This window comes from Felis catus, chromosome F2 (genome assembly GCF_018350175.1).
Source record: "Felis catus isolate Fca126 chromosome F2, F.catus_Fca126_mat1.0, whole genome shotgun sequence".
NCBI lineage: Eukaryota > Metazoa > Chordata > Mammalia > Carnivora > Felidae > Felis > Felis catus.
The window spans coordinates 20,333,451-20,350,323 of record NC_058385.1 but is presented as its reverse complement, the minus strand read 5'-3'; the positions used below and the strand labels follow the sequence as shown (position 1 = coordinate 20,350,323).

The window sequence follows — 16,873 nt, the reverse complement described above, 5'->3', positions numbered from 1 at the left end:
TTCTTAATCCATGTATTTTCTATCTCCTTGTCTCTCAGTACATCAGGATAATTAATTTATTATCCAGTTCATTAATTACTTCTTCATCTATGTTTAATCCAGTTACATTTTTTATTTCTAAAAGTTTTATTTGCCAGGTCTACTTTTCACTCTCATTATTTGCTTATTTTCGTGATTCCATCTTTATATCTTTAAGCATTATTTTCTGAATTTCTTTATCTGGTAATTCTGATAACTAGGTTTCATAGAGGTCTAACTCCAGTATTGACTCTCCCTCAGTATGGCCTGTTTCCCTGAGTATTTTGGTAATCTTGCTTTGGGAGTTCTTAAGTTGATCTTGGTTGGTGAAACATCTAGAGTCGAAATTGAGGAAACTTCTTAAAAAAGCAAATTTGCAGTGCTGTCTTCCAGAGGTGGGGGGTCCATTCCACGTTCCCTCAGTTCAGTCCAGCAGCCTCAAGTTAGTGCTCTTATTTTGCTTTGGCCCAGAGCCCCAGCTCTTGTAACTGCTCTGTGGATAAAAACACACCTAGCACCAGTAGCTTGGGATGCTCAAGGTTTAGCTCATAGGTGGTTTTTGTTTTGTGTTTGCCTCTTTGAGAGTTCCATTATTCCCTGCAAAGCCAAGGTCACAGTTATGTCGTCTGCATAATCTCGTTTTTAGCAGTGCACTAACTGCAAGCAGGCTTGAGGCCTAAGTGATGGTCCTGCTTGGCTGGTTGGGTGAACAAAGCAGCTCCCCAGGCAGAGAGATGGGAGCCTAAGCCAGAAGGCGGTGTGGGAACTGAAAGGGTGTGCGCCGTGTTTTCCAGGAAGTAAACTTGTTGGAAAACAAGCTGTAGCAATTCGGCCTTGAGGCCCACATGTAAAGAGCTGGGGTTGAAGGCTCCATGAGGACCCTACTGCAGACCGAGTGTTTTGTCCTGGTTTATTGTCCTAGATTATTCTGGTTTAAAGTTATGTAATATTCTTATCTAATTCACAGATAATGAAAGTCAGCAAGGTTTTTGAAATTTCATAAGAGTTGAGTACATTTTCAGAGTTTCTTATTTGTTTTTTTAAAACTACAGGTTTCAGAGTGAGTCCTACTCTGAGATGTAACGCTTTTATCATAGTGGGCCTTGCACAGCTCAGAAGCGTGGTATGATACCTGTCTGTTTTCCTTCCCTTATCTTAAAGGAGAGTAAAGGATTCAGAAGATTCAGTGAAGTTTAAAAACAAACAACAAAAAAAAAACCCCAAAGTATCAGAAAATGAATAAGATCCCAGCAATAAGACATCTGAGAAAAAGTCAAGGGCTAGTTATTTCACTGAAACAAAAGACCAGGGAAAGTGCTTACTAACCGTCTCGAGTACATAAAGGAGGAGGCTCACTTACCAGCTGTATTCCTTTCATCATGGGAAGAAACTAGTATTTTTTTAAGCCTGCGGTGCCTCTGAATCACGTCTGGGGTCTCCTTAACAGGCGGGTCTGGGTGGGGCCCAGGGCTCTGCATTTTGAGAGAGACCCAGAAGATGCCTGCATCTCTGGCCCTCCCCCTGCACTCTGAGCAGAAATGAGGCAGGAGAAGGATGACAGAGCAAGAACCGCGTGCAGTCACTGTGGCTCTCACCGGACCAGCCACCAAGGCAGCGTGCAGCTTCCATCACCGGGTCTGTTGGGAGTAGAGCATCGCACAAATAACCACTGTAGTAATAACTTGGAAGCAGTACTTTTTTGGGGTCCTCCCAGTTCTTTGAGTCTAATTTGATGGAGTCCGTGAGTGTTAAGCTGTTTCTAAATATGTTTATCTGATATGTTAAAGAGCCACCCATTTCCATGGAAACTTGCACATAATAGAAATGTAGTACAGTAGTTAAATGCAGCATCTGATAGTTGTTTTGGGGTGAAATGTCAAAGATTAGTTTCTAGAGAATACTAGACGCAAAGTTAGGATTTTCCCTGTTGCCCAAACAGACGAACATTCTGTTAAAACAAAAATGGAAGAATTCCAGAGTTTGTACGGAGCCCAGTCACCATGTAAGCATGTTCGGTTTGCTGTGCAAGTTTCTGGGTCTGGGCACCACCCCTGTTCTGCCGTTGCTCTGGTTACGCTGTGTCAGTTTTCTTTGTATGAGAACTGTGTGGACAAAATAGAATGTGTTCATCACTTCTAAAGTCATTTCAGCTTTTCCAGCCACTTACCCCCCATCTTTTATTTTAAATAATTCAGTTTGGAAGAAATTTATGGCCAACTTTATGGTAATCTTATTGTCGTAGAAATTCAGAAGTGATGGATAACAAAGGTTTTGACTATGTCTCTCTTTTGAAAAGAAAAACAGTGCTTTATCATCCCGCCCCTTTTTTTAACTCCCCTAAGTATCATCATTAACATTTTATAGTTTTACTGCCTACTTAGGGGTAAGTTTTTAATGTTTTATGAACCCAGCATTAGTTTAAGTACACATTTCCAGAAGACTATAGGTTAGCCCTTAAATCTCAAACATATTCTCTTACTCATTTATTTATAGTTGAACTTGCATTTTCTGTAGTTCCATTGAGTTTTATTTTCCTCGATGTCATATGTAAAAAAGATGTTTAAAATATAGCCAGGGCTCCCTGGGTGGCTCAGTCAGTTGAACGTCCGACTCCTGATTTCGGCTTAGGTCATGATCTCACAGTTTGTGGGATCGAGTGACAGCTCTGTGCTGTCAGTGCAGATATATTGACATACTTATCAAATATGCTTTGATATATTTATCAAAATAAGTAAAATAAAATATAGCCCAAAACTTATAAAGGATTTTTTGAAGATTTCTGTTGGATTTATAAAAGTGGCTTTCTCTTCAAATACAGTAGCTGCCCTCCATGAAAAACTTGCTTTCACATTAAGTTCAAAATCTGAGTTAATTTGATTTTCTTTTGTTTAAAATGCATCTAAATAAAGTTTCTTTTGTTGTCTATTTCTTATCATGTAGTAGCTGCTACTTTTCTGCAGAATTTTGAAAATAACGTGAAAAGTGATGATAATGGTCATGGTTTCTCAAACAAGAGCTCAGAATTGACCTTATTCCCCTTTAAAAAAAAATGTTTATTCTGAGAGATTGTGTGTGTGCATGCATGGGCGGAGGAGGGGCAGAGAGGGAGGGAGAGAGAGAATCCCAAGCAGGCTCTGTGCTATCAGCATGAGCCCAGTACGAGGCTGAATCCCAGGATCTAAGCCAAAATCAAGAGTTGGACGCTCAAACTACTGAGCCACCCAGGCGCCCTTATTCCCCATTTTGTCTCCATCCTTACTGTTTTTTGGTAGTTCATAAAGCGTACATTTCAAGAAATGAGGTTTCTTTTGATGATAGCTTTATCTTCTGCTAGTTTGTTACTTAATCATTTCGCATCAGCCCATGGCCTGCGTGTGTTCTTTCCTTTATTCCTCTGAATTTCGTCCTTGTCTTGTCTAGATTGTGACTCTATTTGTAATTGCCCAAAATGCAGGAGAATAAGTTCTTCATTGTGTTGGGGGACATTTATAAAGTTGGGATTGGAAGTCTGGATTGGTATTTTTTCCATAAGCCAATCATATTATTACATCTCTAAGGGAAGTGATATAACTCATGGTATACCCAAATTTATCATATCAACCACAATGCAATGTATCTTTCTGATTATAAGATACGATATCCTGGCTAGATCAGGAGCCCTTTATTTTCATCAACTGGAAACTTACTGAGCCTATGCAGTTTCAAGAACTGGGCCAACAAAGAGACTTAAGATCTCCTCACTTGGTACAGTCTGAAGTTGATATTTTAACATCAATACCAATATCGATTTTAAGTGAAAAGAAAGGACGAAGCATGGAATGACAAGTGTTGGCCTTATAGTGGCATAGATGGCATCTTCTGGAAAAGGATCAATTGCCCAGAGTGGCTGGGGCTCACGGGGAAATTGTGGACATTGAGTTTGTAGAGACTAGGCTTTACCAAAGTGTGTGCGTCCTTAAATTCCACCACCACCACCTGTCCAGGGACTTAGACATTTTCCTGGAGAGCTAAAATAAGAATTTTTGAGTCATCCCAGCAAAATTTGTTTTGGAAAAGGAACCTAACAGCATTGTCTGAGGAGAATAGGAGAGAGGCTATAAGCAGGGAATTATTTTGAGAGTCCTCAGCCTGAGCTGACAAGGAAGAGCCCTGACCAAAGTAGGAAAGCTGGAGGTACTGTTGGACGTTTCAGTCTGTGTTGTGTATTGCTTTGAGGTTTGTTTGTTTTTTTTTTAATTAAGAAAAGCATGTAACAAAAATGGGTTCTGTTATTATGTTGGAAATTGTTTTTTTAATTTAAGCTTTGGATGTATCTTTCCTACGGTGGAGTTGTCTTGCAGAGGGTGACCGTACCTCCCTTTCCTTTTGACGCTGGGTTTCAGTCCAATGCAAGACTGGGGGGTGTGGGTTCAGGCGGAACCCGGCAGCCTTCCTAGACTTAAGAGAGTAGATTTCACCTTAGCCTGTCAGCAGTGGGGATCTAGAGGGGTCTGGGTGGGGAGGTCGTGTTTGGTGTGGGAATGAAGCTTCCGAAGAAACAGAAGTTGAAAATTAGGGAATAAGGCAGACCAAGAAAATACTTTAATGCATTTAACTAGCTACCATCTTTGGGGAGTGAGGTCCCAGGTATAAGTGATTTGGTAAACACACAACATCCACTCTTGGCTGACTCGACCTCTTTTCGTGAAACCTACCACATCCAAATGTTGGTCACTCCTCTGCAGAATTTCCTCCTCTCTTTGCTTCTGTGATATGCGGTTCTGTTGTTTTTCTCCTCCTTGTTGCTGCTTTTCTACACTGCACCTTCCTCCCACTCCTTAAGTGTAGGAGCGGCAGACTGATCTGATCACATTTGTGTTTAAAAACTTAAATTCCAGGAGAGCATGGATGCCAGAGAAGCAGGAAGGGCAGCAGGGAGACTTTTCCAGGAAACGATGTCTTACTGAGGAGCAAGGCAATGATGAGAAGAGGCAGGTTAGAAAAGGCCCCCCAAAAACCAGAGCACGAGTCTCAGAGTGTTAGCTACCTTTAGCAAGGCAGGACCATTTGAGTGGAACCGGGTGGCCGCACAGCGCACGCGCTCGGCCTGTGGCGGTAGCCCGCGGCAAGGGAGGCTCGGGGATGCAGGCTTAGAGCCAGGAAGGGCAGGTGAGCGGTGTCATGAAGGGCGCATTCGATTAGGTGATTTCCCTCACAAGTTACTGGGGATAAATGGAGAGTATAAATTGTTCTTTAATGCACTGATTGTAAATGTTGGAAGTCAGTTGTTGGCTTTCATAGTCAGCATTTCGGGATCCTAGGCCAAAGTGGCATGCCAAGCTGTCTTTAGAAAACATGGCATATTAAATTGGGTTAGATAAATAACTTCATCCCTTGATGGATCTATTCACACTTGCTTAAGAATAAACTTACTTACTTGTAAACTTTTCTCCAAAACATCATATGGTAACTCTACGAGTACTAATTAGACCATTTTGGCAAAATACAAGTATCATTTTCCCTTTCGATACTGAAGTAACTCAGAAACTTTTCAAACCCCCACCACGAACAACTTGTCATTTAATTTAAATCTTAGGAGTTTTATGTACCATGAGTTTGGAGTTTAGTGTTACAATTATATCACCTGTGACCTTTTATAATAATATAATCTGCACATTCATGATCTACTTTGGTTGACTCAGAAAGGCCAAGAGCCGCACTTCCTGGGGGCCTTAATGAACATGTTTGCAAGGCCTGCTTATGCATGACTAAGAAGTTTCCTATTAGTCCGACCAGAGTTAGTCTAGCGACAGCTGAATTCAAAAAACTTAATGCATCTTTTCTTCTTATAGGTCTCTAGTCTCTCCCAGGTGAGTCATCACAGCCACGTGTGAAATAAGACTGTTTCAATGAAATTTGTCTTTCCTACCAAAGTTCAGAAAAATCCTTTGATTACTTCAGGGCAAAGTGAATACATACCTATGCTTGAGAAATCCGTGTAGATTTGTGGAAATGCAACGATCAGGAGGGCCCTGGCAGCACGTGCGTCTGTGTAGGAATCACGGCTTGGCAGTGTCTGCCTGTGCGATCTCCCGACATGTGGGTTAACCCCTCTGAGCCTCAGCTTTGCCAGCTTTAGAGTGGGGGCAGGCAAAACGAAAACCATACACTAGATGCCTCGATTGGCACTGAGTAGAGTGTGTCTGTCACTGTGACTTGTCATTTTGTTCTGTTCTGGCTGGTAGAGCGTTGTGTTACACAGACCCGGAGGTCAGTGGTTGATGTTGGTCACCTTTTGTCCCTAAGGGAAGAAAGCGTTCTCTGACCAGCTGGCTTTTCCAGGGGCCCACGGTGAAGTTTGTGTCTTCACAGGCAGCCATTCGGCAGCTCTCCGGACGACCTGCTGTGCCCACATCCTGCAGCAGAGTCGCCCAGTGATGAAGGCGCTCTCCTGGACCAGCTCTATTTAGCCTTGCGGAATTTCGATGGCCTGGAGGAGATTGACCGAGCCCTCGGAATACCCGAACTGGTCAGCCAGGTGCGCACGGGCTGGGGGCGGCGGGGGGGGGGGGGGTGGGGGGGTGGGGGGTGTTGCTGAGCTCTCTCAAGGGCACAGACTCGTCCGTTTTCTTTGGTTCACAGATGCTCTGCGGTCTGCTTCTTAGGGCACTTCTTTACCTCCTAACAAGCTGGCTCTGTGTTCTTTCTTGCCTTCCTTGTTACCCCCACGTAAACGTTTGCCCAAGGATGGAGAACACTGAAAATGAGCTTTCATTAAATTTAGGCTATTGAGCTGAAAGGCAGAAAGTCAAGGCCAGCTCACCTAATGACGTAGAGGGACACACAAGGAGCAGAGAACAGAGAAGTCTAGAACAAAACACTGCCGCCCCAATGACCTAGAACCCTTTCAGCTAAAAACCCAGTTGGCATCCACGATGATCATATTCATCTTTACATTTGTGGGCTGGTGAGAAGAAGCCAGTGTGCTAAAAGAATGCTTCGCACACAAGCTAGCAGAAGTCATTTTAGAGGTAGCTAGAGCTCATTAACCATTTTGACCTTTGTGTGGGTTGAGCCCATAATAATTTGGGGGGATATTTAAACGTAAATGGGAAGACAAGAAAGTGCTTCTTAAGCTTCTTCCTTCTGATAGTTTGTTAAAGCAATTCTCTAAAGTATTGCTACTTTATAGCGATAATATAATAAACAGCCTAAACATAGTCTCGAATGTGGTAACAGTATTTTCTGTGTCTGGCTACCCAGCTAAATTTGTGGGAAGCAGGCATCCTGGTTTACTTCATAAAGAGGAACAACAAATCTAAACAAAATCTAACCAAAAGCTATCACAGTCTCAGTACTGTCTTCCTCTTTGCTCATCATCTTTATTTCTTACTGCTAAACAGTAGCTTCCAGCGTCCAGTATACTCTTAGACATATGACGTGTCAGGAGGATGTCAGAAAGGTGATGCAGAGTCATTGGAGGCTTCTCTAAAGCCTAGAAATCATACTGTCATAATTCCCACAGTTCAGCAGACAGAAGTGGGAGTTAAGACTTGTCGATTCATATCAAAAACAGCAGAATGGGAAGAAATGACTCAAGAGGCTACATGATATAATGTGAAATAAATTGAGAAAGGAGAATGGAATTTAAATATTTCCTGTGTGGCTAGTTTGCTTTTGCTTTAAGTGGTAGCTAGAAGTCAGCACTCAGTATTTTTCTCGAGTTTTGTCCAAGTGACATTTTTTTTAAAATGTGGTTATTGGGATTGTTTGTAGCGTCGTTTCTATCAAAACTGGTGTCCTTTTGTCATTTAATATTTTTAGTCCCCTTCATTTTTTCATTCATTTGTATTCTGTTTTGTCTCATCAAGTCCATTGTCAGTATAATGTCATCCTATTAAACTGAATTATAGAAACATTTTTCGGTGGATTTGGGAAATGGAGAGTACAAATAGACTTTATTTGTGCACATGAGAGTTGTGTGTCTTCTTTAAAAACTGGAAGTTATTTCATTTCTTCTCTGTTGAAGATGGGCAGGTATTTAAAGTTCTAAGATAGTTTCGTGAGTGTAGTTATTCAATTCAATAATGAGTTCAGTAATTCAGTAATCAATGGTGTCCCCTGGGGAGGCTCCATCCACATACTTAAAACTGTGCTGGAGAGGGCAGTGGGCCCGGGTCTCGTGGGTGGACCTCAGGACCGCGCTGACGTGAGCCAAGGATCATGGCCAGGACCAGGCCCCTGCTCTAACTTGGGTAGACTGGTTTGAGGAAGGCCTAGGACGTGACCATGTTAGAGAAAGCCTTAAGAGACGTTTTTGCTCTTGAGTCCTTCCCTCCTTATATCAGAAGGGTTGTAGCAATTACCCCTAGAAGTAGAAGGGAGAGGAGAATAGAATTAGCAAGTATCTGTTTCCACCCTAAACACAGACACCGAGGGCCACTTGGGGGTGAGGTGTTCCCCCTTGGAGAAGTTGTAGATTTTCTATACCTGCTTCATTCTGACCCAGATAGATCAGGTAACCATAAGACGTCAAGAACGACAAACACAGCAAATGTGTCCAGTAGCTCATAAGATGGTGGCAAACTGTAGGAAGTTCCGGCAGCACAGAAGGCAGTTAAATAAAGGCAGCGTATCGCACTGCCGAGGAGCTCAGGTGCTAAATCACAGACTGGATTGGAACCCACTACCGAACCAGCCAGAAAGGCTTATCGCAACTTCCTCCGTGTCTCCAGATCTCACTTTTTTCATCTGCACAGTGGGAACGATGGTGGCGGGTGCCCCAACACTGCCGACCCCAGTGAGGCACCAGGGTGGTCGTCCGACTAAAATGATTGCTTCAAGTACGAAGAATCAGTGAAAAGACTTAACACTTCCAGGGGACATTTCCATTTTACAGTCCGGGTCAGTCTCTGATGGGGAAGTGAGGAGGCAGTGTCCCATAGTCCTGGCCTAGTTCTCCTTCCCTTGGAAGAAGGGTTGATGGGGGTCAGGCCTGACCCTGCTTCTTCCCTCACATAAGTGCACCCATTGAACAAAGATATTTTCTAGGAAGAAGAGTGGAGTTGCGCTAGGTACCTTTGTATAGTAAGTACAGTGTGAAAAGCTTCAAGTATATGACAGAGAAAATAACCCTGTATCAACTCCGCTGTTTAGAGCGGTTGTATTCATTTGTTTGTTATCTGGGGCTGTCTCTTCAGAGCCAAGCAGTCGATCCGGAACAGTTCTCCAGTCAGGAATCCAACATCATGCTGGAGCAGAAGACCCCGGTTTTCCCACAGCAGTATGCATCTCAGGCCCAGATGGCCCAGGGAAGCTATAACCCCATGCAGGATCCGAACTTCCATACCATGGGACAGCGGCCCAGCTACGCCACACTCCGCATGCAGCCCAGACCCGGCCTCAGGCCCACAGGCCTGGTGCAGAACCAGCCAAACCAGCTGCGACTCCAGCTGCAGCATCGCCTCCAGGCACAGCAGGTGTGCTCTTCGCGGGCGTCTGGAGAGGCGGCCAGGGCGCGGGGGAGTGGGCAGCTTGAGGCGAGAGGGCGGCGTAACAGTCGTGTCCTCGGGGAGGGCGGAAAGCTCATCCCGTCCCTTCCAAGGTGACCCTACAGCTCGTGCTCTGTTCTACTTACTGATTTCCCTTCTGTCTCATCCACTAACTCCACTCTAGCACAGGGGAGCCGTCCTGTTGCCCAACAGGACAACGGTCTAGCCTTGAGCTCTCTGAGCCTCAGTTTTCCTGTCTATAAAACGGGGCTGCTGTATGGTGCAGGGCAATGTGCATGTGAGTTAAAGGTGGTTTCTAGCTCAGTGTGAGCACTCAGGACAACAGTAGCTCCTTTCCTCAGTCCTGTCTCATGACAGAAATTGTCGCTGTTAGCTGAGTGGTGGCAGAGCAGTGCTGCCTTCTGAGTGCCTAGTTAGCTCAAGAAAATGTGTTCTCAGGAAACAAGCCTAGACAGATTTCTGTAAACAGTCCACAATGTTTTCTCAGTTATAAGCAATGCGAAACCTCACTGATAATTAGCTCTGTAAAAGAATTCAGCTGCAAACCATGTGGTTTCAGCATCTAATGCATACAGATGTTACACTGGGGAGGGCGATTTCTCAAGAGAGATGATTTAAAATATATTGTGTAAAAAATGTATTGATTCTTCTGTCTGTTGCATTTAGAATCGCCAGCCACTTATGAATCAAATCAGCAATGTTTCAAATGTGAACTTGACCCTGAGGCCTGGAGTACCAACACAGGTAAGGAGCAGACCAGCAGTCAGATTTCATGGGATGTTGAGTTTCTCTGTCATTCCTTCCTTGTCAGTATCCCAGGCAAAGTTACTTACAAGGTCATATGACCCAGATCCGCACCATGGATCTGTTAGGTCATTCAGATGTCCATCTAGCCTGTCACTTTTGTAGTTCCATTTTTACTGCCAGGTACAGTCAGTTCTTGTCATTCACTTGTGTTGTGTTCTATGAAGTTACAGCAAACACTGAATCCGCGAACCATTGCTCCCAGGAGACATACAGGGTTAGGGTCCTGCCAGCCTCTGATGCCAGCATGGTCATCAGTCTATCAGTACATAACCTTGTTTCACATGTGCTTCAATTTGAAGAAATCTTATTTAATAGGTACTGTCGATTTGTTACCTTGAACTCAGAGACACCAGCGCTGTGACTCTTGCCTGAATGAAGCTCACCCCACACGTGCCTTCTCCATAAGGTACATCGCAGCCTCTTGCATTTAGGAACACTAGACAGCTCTTTAGCACTACTCTTAGGAACCACCGTCAAGAGCAAAATCACCTGGGAAAAGCACACCAGAGTGAAAAACGTGGAACTAAATAGTCCACAAAAAGGACGCTTACAGTATGAGAGCTGAAACGAGAAGGCAGAGTGTCACCTTGTTTCAGCCTTAGGTGGGAATAATGTGCACCTTGGGCATCTCAAATTCTTTTGCGCATGTCCATAGACGTTGACAGTGCTGTGAATATAGAGTTGGGGGTTACAAATAAATTTTAGCAAGTAGGTAAGTTCACAAATACGGAATCCAGGAGTAATGAGGATTGACTCTGCACTGCTAGGACCCCATAAACAGCCTTTTACCTCTTCTGGGTGGCAGGCACTGACATCCTTCCCTGCATCCATCTGTCTTTTCCTCTTCAGTCTGCCCTGGCCTCTTTGCATGTTCCTATCACCCTCGCTCTCCCTACACTCCCTCCCCTCTCCCTGCCTCTGTTCAGCCTTTTCCGAAGCACTTCAAGCCACATTTCGGCACAAATGATCTGGTTTCCCTTTAGATTTGAATGCCATCTTCAAGGTTTCTGTGACATTCATCTTACAGCTAGGACTGGTATTATTATGAGGTCCTTTAGTTAACTGTGTTCTCTCACAGTGAGTTCCAAGTTAATCCATAGTAACATTGAAGTTACCCATGTCAGTCATTGCCAGGTTTCAGAAAAATCATCATCTCTGTAGAACTTAGAAGCCCACATTCTCACCCACCTACTGTTTGACTCTAAAATGCTCTCTCCACATGGCGTCTGGGTGGCTCATTCGATTGAGCGTCCAACTCTTGATTTTGACTCAGGTCATGATCTCAGCGTTCGTGAGATCGAGCCCCATCTTGGGTTCTGCGCTGCACTTGGAACCTGCTCAGGATTCTCTCTCCCCCCTTCTCCCCCACTTACACTCCTTCCCTCTCTCTGTCTCTCTCTAAAATAAAAAATAAAACAAAATGTTCTTTCCGTGTAATTTTATTTCCCAAATGATTTTACATGAGACAGTACCATTTGTTGTCTTATTTCTAATATACAGTTTGTTTCTCAATCTGTGTCTTCCCCCAATGTTCCCCTCCGTGCATTCCCCACTTCACCCCCATTTTAGGCACCTATTAATGCACAGATGCTGGCCCAAAGACAAAGGGAAATCCTGAACCAGCATCTTCGACAGAGACAAATGCATCAGCAACAGCAAGTTCAGCAGCGAACACTGATGATGAGAGGACAAGGGCTGAACATGACATCGAGCATGGTGGCTCCTGGTGGTTTACCAGCAACTCTGAGCAACCCCCGGATCCCCCAGGCAAATGCACAGCAGTTTCCATTTCCTCCAAACTACGGTACTGGACTTACATCCCCACCACCTTTCACCAGCCCTTTCTCCCCAGTGTCCCCTGCTCTTGGGTCTCAGCTCCTCTCTCACAGCTCTTTGCATGGCTCCCACATGAGTCTGGCTACCCAGGGAGTGATAGGCAACCTGGGAGGACAGCTGGGGCCTGTCAGGAGTCCCCAGGTCCAGCACAGTGCCTTCCAGTCTCTCAGCTCAGGTACCACCTTTTCTCTGAGTGCAGGTCTTACTTTAAGAGTGACCGAAGTAAGTGTGTGTGAGTGTGCGTGGATGTGTGTGTTTCTGTCAATGTCTGTAAACACGGGTGCATATGTATATATTTATTTTTGAAGACCTCTGAGTCTGACTCAAACAAATCAATAGATACGTACAAAATGTTGAAAGACCTACAAAAATTCAAGCATTACACATTCTCCAATTTTTGAAAAAAAAGATGATACCAAATCTTCAATGAATAGATAATTCCTGAGAAGTGTTATATAGAAGCCCCAGTGGAAGGCCCTTTGTTTTCTTCATATTGATTTGTTGTTCAGCATCAGTCTTAAGAGACAGATGTGTAATGTCATAAATATTCATATTTGTGTGCATGTCATGTTCAATTAATAGTTGAATTATTGATAAAAGTTAAGTGCTTACATTAACATTAATATTCCAAATGATTTTCCCTGTCTTTTGCCAGAGTTATCTACAAATAACTATCAAGCCTCTGTAGTGCTTAAATTCATGTCTCCTGTTTCTTTAAAGAACCAAATAATGTGCGGGTTTTTCTGTGTGATCGTAAACTTTTCTTTCTCAGCTAACCTAAGCATTAATTAACTATGTACATTACACACATCTAGGCAAAAAACACATTTTCCTTTACGTCCTCCTTGAAAGTTTCTAAGTTGCCGCCTTTGTTTCTAAGCTCCTTTCCTGTTTCCTTTTTGATGACTTCAGAAAGTGTTCTAAAAGTTCCTTCTCTCCTTTTAGTGTAAATGCTTCTAAACTGAACAAGAAGCTTACATTGAATTTTTCTATGTATTCTTGCTCATCTTAGATAGCACTGAAATACTGCAGAGCCCTTTACAGACAGAATCCTTTGTGATGCAGTTACTTATTTTTAAAAATGCATGGATCTCCTTGTAGAATGACTTGATTCAATACAAAAATTATTCAAATGTGTTAACTTTTCATATATAGCTGAACTTCAGTCTGATTTAAAGTTTAAACAATCCAATTGTAGTGATACGTAAAAATTTGAAGACTGTTTCAGGTAAAAGAGAAATACACATGTATGACCAATTCTTGATTTAGAGAGGGATAAGGGGAAGGAACAGTATTTTCTCTATCTCTAGACAAGGTAACTACCTTAGAGAATCAACATTTGGAAATTTTTTTCTTCATGCTTTTTATCCCAGTTTGGAACCTTTTTTAAATGTATGTGGTTAACCAGCACATGATCAGGTATTTGAAAGTAATTTTCTATGTAATTTTCTATGTAATTTGAATGTTCTCTTTTCTTCCCCCCAATCTCTACGATAAAACTAACAGTCTCCTTTGGATTTCTGTTTTGTTTTTTTAAGGAATAAGTCAGCAACCTGATCCAGGCTTTACTGGGGCCACAACACCCCAGAGCCCTCTGATGTCACCCAGAATGGCACATACCCAGAGCCCCATGATGCAGCAGTCTCAGGCTAATCCAGCCTACCAGGCCTCCTCTGACATGAATGGGTGGGCGCAAGGGAATATGGGTGGAAACAGGTATGCCGTGTTTCTGTGTCTTTTTAAGTAAGTGATCACCAGGGAATTTTTCTGTAGACCGCCTGCCTCTTTTCTGTATTTTTTTCTCTCTCTTTTTTTTTTTTTAATTGAGTAAGCTCTATGTTCAACAATGGGACTTGAACTCATGACCCTGAGATCAAGAGTCACATGTTCTACTGACTGAGCCTGCCAGGTGCCCCATCTTTTCTGTATATTTCTTAATTTTTTTTTCTCAAGCAAGCAATATCAAGTAAACTACCAAGTAGGAAAGTTACTAAGTAGGCAGAAGTTACCAGAATACAAAAGTTTAGCATATCTCTTCCTTGGGAGTAAAAGGAACTCCCCTGAGAAGGTACCACCCCACCAGTTTAAGACCGAAACTGCTATGGAAGGCAGTGCTCTAGAAGGCATCCTTTATCAGTACATGTAGTAAAAGCAAACAAATAAAAAGCTTGTTTGGTGCAGATAGGAAAGAGAAAGATACACCTCTAGACCTTCACAGTGATGTTAGGAGAGGACTGTGGTCGCCCCTGCAGCCTCATTGAGCACTTCCTCCACCATCTCTGACCTCACCCCTGCTGGCTGTCCCACCCTGGGGTCTTTCAGCCTATACTTACTCATCCTCAACTAAATACGTGAGAAACAAGTGCTCAAAACTCCCCACCTTTTTGCCCTACAACTCTTGACATTTTAATCTTTTCCTTATGTTCTAGCATGTTTTCACAACAGTCCCCACCACACTTTGGGCAACAAGCAAACACCAGCATGTACAATAACAATATGAACATCAATGTATCCATGGCGACCAACACAGGTGGGATGAGCAACATGAACCAGATGACAGGACAGATCAGCATGACCTCAGTGACCTCCGTGCCTACGTCGGGGCTGTCCTCCATGGGTCCCGAGCAGGTGAGCACCCTGAGGAGCAGCCCATTGTCTTCTGATAACTTTTTGTCTATTTCCGCATTCAGTGTATCTTTCCATGTACTTAACATCTGCCATCAACTCCCACATGTATTTTGATCAGTGTTTTCTCACCTTACTTTCACCTGTGTTAGTGCCACTAACAGAAATACTTGTTAATGACAAAATAAACATGAAAGGATTCCTGACTGCTCAAGGATCTTTTAAAATATTTCTTAACTGTCTTGTCATTTAAGTATTTTCTTATTTGAGGAACTTAGCAATATCTAAAATGAATCTCTAAAAATGGAATGGTAAATGTACTTCTTAAGTAGCTTTATTTTGGATTTATAGTTCAAGAACTGATTTTCTTCTGAATGAAAAACCAGACGAATCGCAAAGGCCAAACTAACTGCTTGCCATCCAATTAGCTGTATTTCCACCACCACCTCCCATCCCACCCCCTCCCGCCGCCCCCGGCCAGTTAGCTTTAAAGGATACTTCACTCGTGCAGGGAGACTGACACTGATCATCCAAAAACTATTCTTTATCATCTCTGGGGTGTGAGTGCCATGTTTTTCGGGTCAATTTTTTTTTAATTTTTTTTTTTAATGTTTATTTTTGAGAGGGAGAGACCGAGCACGAGTGGGGGGAAGGGGCAGAGAGAGAGAGAGAGAGAGAGACAGAATCTGAAGCAGGATCCAGGCTCTGAGCTGTCAGCACAGAGTCTACCCAGGGCCTGAACTCCCAAACCCTGAGATCATGACCCGAGCCGATGTCGCAGCCACCCAGGTGCCCTCCTGGTCAGTGTTTTTTAAACAATTCTGCTTAAGGCTGTATTTCTGAATAAGACTAGTGATTCTGCTATCCCTAAGTGTACACCAGCTTCACTTGGTGGCAGAGAGACTCAAAGCATTGATATCTCGGGTGGCCAGCCTAGGATTCAGAATCTGGGATTCAGAAATTCAGAATTTATCCACAGATAAAGGTGTTAGTTAAAATTTTTTAAATTGTGTTTACAGAAGAACTTAAGTTTTTTTAATTTTTTTTTAAACGTTTATTTTTGAGACAGAGACAGAGCATGAACGGGGGAGGGTCAGAGAGAGGGAGACACAGAATCTGAAACAGGCTCCAGGCTCTGAGCTGTCAGCACAGAGCCCGACGCGGGGCTTGAACTCACAGCTCGTGAGATCATGACCTGAGCCGAAGTCGGACGCTTAACCGACCAAGCCACCCAGGTGCCCCAGAAGAACTTATGTTTAAAGGGCACAAAATGCTTCGCATTCTACTGCCTCAGTAGTTCACGCAAAGTATCAACGTGGCAAAGACCCTGAGTCTTATTTCATCTGTAGAGAAATCGAGGCATGGGCAGGTTAAATGACTTAGTAAGTCACTGACAGGACTGTGCATTCAGTCAGATCATAATTGTGAGAGTGGTGAAAGACTGAAGGTTGGATTAGTCTATTTCATCTGATGTTGGTGCACCACAACTTGTGAGGAAATTTTAGTAAATTTATTTACAGCACCTCTGTTTCATTCTATGAGAAGATGTTAATAAAAATGCAGAGTAGTGCATAAGGAAATTTAAAGCCCTTTGCAATTTAAGAAAGCTCTGTGTGGGTAATAATAATTCGCCTTTCTGTAGTTGAATTGATGGTGACTAAACCATCAATGGTGGCTTACTTGGGTAAATTAGACATAACTAAAGATAGATTCTTGGGGCACTCGGGTGGCTCAGTCGGTTAAGCATCCAACCCTGGATTTCAGCTCAGATCATGATCTCACAGTTTGTGAGTTCAAGCCTGCACCTGCTTGGGATTCTGTTTCCATCTGTCTTTCAAAAAAAAAAAAGAGTTTTATCTTTTCGATGGAGGAAACATGGTGTTGATTTTGAATTTTCTACAGAAAGGGGCACTAGTGGCTCCTGATTTGCTTTCTAGGAAGACTGTACAAAGCAAGGGCCACCCAGATGGTCTACTCTACCATGGGTCATAGTCAACCTACCTGGAAGTCATGCCGTTTTATTTTTGAGGGAGGGAGAGAGAGCGCGTGCACGCACGCACGTAAATGAGGGAAGGGCATAGAGAGAGAGAGAGAGA

The 16,873-nt window shown here is 43.2% G+C and overlaps 1 protein-coding gene across 10 annotated transcripts in view; it reads left to right on the top strand.

The window, feature by feature from the left end:
• The window catches only part of NCOA2 (nuclear receptor coactivator 2), a 290,646-nt gene that overhangs the window by 263,165 nt on the left and 10,608 nt on the right, over positions 1-16,873 (top strand). For all 10 annotated transcript variants that reach the window (XM_045049590.1, XM_045049589.1, XM_023248770.2 and 7 more), the window contains 6 exons: positions 6,370-6,535; positions 9,198-9,476; positions 10,176-10,253; positions 11,886-12,120; positions 13,691-13,868; positions 14,582-14,780. In XM_045049590.1, the coding sequence (XP_044905525.1) occupies positions 6,370-6,535; positions 9,198-9,476; positions 10,176-10,253; positions 11,886-12,120; positions 13,691-13,868; positions 14,582-14,780 (1,135 nt within the window). The remainder of the gene's footprint in view (positions 1-6,369; positions 6,536-9,197; positions 9,477-10,175; positions 10,254-11,885; positions 12,121-13,690; positions 13,869-14,581; positions 14,781-16,873) is intronic.